Genomic DNA, 2,983 nt, shown 5'->3' with positions numbered 1-2,983 from the left:
CAACACAAATCCTACCCAAAGTGACACCTCTGTGCAGAGCAAGGCAGGTCCGTGCAGCGTGGACAGCAAACAGACCTGCTGGAGGTGCCTCCTGCCCTTCTGTTGTGGTCAACAGAAATGGAAACAACATAAGTTATTCTCATTCCTTCTAAGTCTGTGCTGAAGGAGGGTTTTAAGTTGGCCTTCTGTCTCCTGGAACCCCAGGGGCTATGTCTAATAAAGAGAGCTAATTATCTGTCATTGTTAGAACATGCTTCACAGGCAAAACAAAAAAATCTACATTTTTTTTTCTTTCAGCTGTATGTAACCACTATTTAGTTCTCAATAAGCAGCTAGCATCTTCCTAGAATGAAGGGGATCTCCTCCTGTATGGTGGGAGATACCAGTTTATAATCTCATTTATTTCCTGAGATAATTCTACAAGAAGACTTTGGCACATACCGAGGTTTTTTTCTTTTTCGCCAAGAACCGATGAATATTATATGTTATCTCTGATGTTTGTTCATTGAACAAAAATAGCAAAGTGGAAATAATTTTTTTCTCATAAAAATAAGTTTACACGCTATGTTGAAGTCATTATTCAAATTCACAGCTGAAAGTGATTATCACACTGCCTCAGACACACATTCATGCAAACTCTTCAGTTCAAGTGATTCAGAGGAACCAATGAATGAACAGTCCCAGGATTGTTTTTTGATGCGGGAGGGCAGTGGCCATTTCTCATGTGGAAATTATGAGCAGATGAGGAGGTCTCTGTTCTGTAAATCTGGGCTTGCATTTCACAGCAGCCAAACTTGCTCAACAGAATGAAGAAATCCCTGCGGAAAGTCTTTGTGAAAATGGCGTAGAGGAAAGGGTTTGCACAGGAATTGATGGGGTAAAACAAAACCAGAAGGATCTTGGATTTGGACACTGTGATGAGAGGAACCTTGAGTGAGGCTGATATTGCAAAAAAAGATATTGGTGCCATGCAGAGAAAGTCCGTGAAGATCAGGATGGCCATTCTCTTGGCAATCTTGGTGTCACTGTTTGAAGAGATGACATTAGGGTTTCTCACAGTAAAGTAGATGCAGATGTAGCAGACACAGATAGTCACAAATGCAAGTACATTCAACACTAAAAGAAATATAACATAAGCTTGAGAAAAGGATGTTTCAATATCCATGGGCAAACAGATGCTGACCTTCATGTAGCTGCTGACTCCAAATATGGGAAGAAGCGCCACTGTGAAAGCAAACATCCAGCCAAAAATCATTATAATCACAGCATGGTGAAATCGAACCTTGCGGTCGAGTTGCATGGCGTAGGTGATGGTGTGCCACCTTTCCAGAGTTATCACAGTCAGCGTGTAGACTGAGAGTTCACTTGCAAACACCGTAAAAAATCCTGCAGCATTGCATCCCGCCCCAGTTTGCCAGTCTATAGCATGGTTGTAATACTGGCTTTTGGTCTGGATATCCACAGACGCGATAAACAACAGATAGATGCCTGTGCAGAGGTCTGCAAATGCAAGGTTGCACATTAGAAAGCGAGGTACCGTGAGTTTGTACTGACTGCTTATTAAAATAACGAGCACAACAGTGTTCCCAGTGAGAGCTAAAATGCTGATAAACCATATCAGGACTCTCAGAATGTTGTATCCCATGATATCTTCACATGGATTGAAAGCATCGGGTTTAGGTGAGCAAGCTACATTAACTACTTCGTTGCATAAACCGTAGTCAAATTCATTCTCTGCTGGGTCAAATCCCATGCCGTAGTTGGAAATATAATCTTCAGCTGCTGATCGTCTCTGTATCTTATCACCAGGCTGCTCATGGAGGTCTTGCTTGGCCTGAGATATGCTACATATTGGATGTAATTCGGTGCTGAAATGATGAAAAAAGTAGAGTTGGAATATAAGAGACAGAGGACAAAGCATACAACAAACATGAAATCATCCAGTTTTCACTAATAACTAACTTTTTCTAGGTTTTTTTACTGATTATATAGACTGCAATGAAGCTAGGGCAAGTTAATAGTCTGGCTGGTCCCTATTTCTAAAATATTACATGAAACTGTGAATGATTTGTAAACATCATAAAATATAAGGGAAAGGAAAATCTAATATTTACCTTACTAGGCTCACGATGCAGTTATCCGCCTGGATACTGCATTCTGTAAATACTCCCCCTTAGTTATACCAACTTTCTCATTTAACCTGTCATTTGATAAACTGATTCTTGCACGGAGGAAATCCGTGACGATGATTTCTGATGTAAGACTGAACTTTGAAGAATGAGTCAATTCAGCTGTGCCCACAGGACTCTGCACAATGACAAGTCTGCTGCTATCCCTTAATAGTACTCTTGAATTCCCTCTTTCCTAAAGCTTTTGATAAACTGTGTGCCATAATCAGTCTTGTAACTCCGTCAAGGCACGGAACAACTCCAGTTTGTGCCAGTCAAGTATCTCATATCCTATTAGAAACTGGCCGGCAACACACACACACAAAAAAAAAAAAAAAAGAAAGCATAACTACGTTCATGCAGGCTTCCAGGTAATATCTAGAAGCTAGATGCCAACAGATAAAAACACAAGACATGGTAGAACATTTTGCTTATAGACTGGTTTTCCAATAAAACGTATTAGAAACCAAGTGAGGCCTAGCCAAGCCAAGCCCAGCCAAGCCACACTGAACCAAATCAAACCAAACTAAACCAACCCAACATTTCTATGGAAACAGCAGTTGCTTTGTTTCTGTCAGAAAGTCTTCTTTCAACATTTTGAGAATTTTCAGTAGCAAAGATGAGTATAGGAAAAGAGTTTCAAGAAAAAATGCCTTCAAAGTAAAATCGGTAGTTTTTGATAGTTTTGTGTTTGGCTTTATTTCCGAGAGTATTAACTCCATACCCTTCTCCGTGCCTATACCAACAGAAGAAACAAATGTTTTGGCTGATACGGTAGAAATATGATCATCTCCATCAAGCTAAGGAATATCCAA

At 40.2% G+C, this 2,983-nt stretch overlaps 1 protein-coding gene across 1 annotated transcript in view; it reads right to left on the bottom strand.

Moving 5' to 3' along the window:
* Positions 1-296: 296 nt before the first annotated feature.
* Positions 297-2,983, bottom strand: part of FSHR (follicle stimulating hormone receptor) — a 50,334-nt gene continuing 47,647 nt past the window's right edge. Inside the window, exon 10 of the mRNA XM_010133616.1 lies at positions 297-1,868. Within this exon, the coding sequence (XP_010131918.1) occupies positions 641-1,868 (1,228 nt within the window). The 3' untranslated portion in view covers positions 297-640. The remainder of the gene's footprint in view (positions 1,869-2,983) is intronic.

The sequence above is a fragment of the Buceros rhinoceros genome, unplaced genomic scaffold (assembly GCF_000710305.1).
Source record: "Buceros rhinoceros silvestris isolate BGI_N320 unplaced genomic scaffold, ASM71030v1 scaffold2663, whole genome shotgun sequence".
Taxonomy (NCBI): Eukaryota; Metazoa; Chordata; class Aves; order Bucerotiformes; family Bucerotidae; genus Buceros; species Buceros rhinoceros.
Note: the sequence above shows the minus strand (reverse complement) of the source record. Positions and strands in the feature narration are given on the sequence as shown.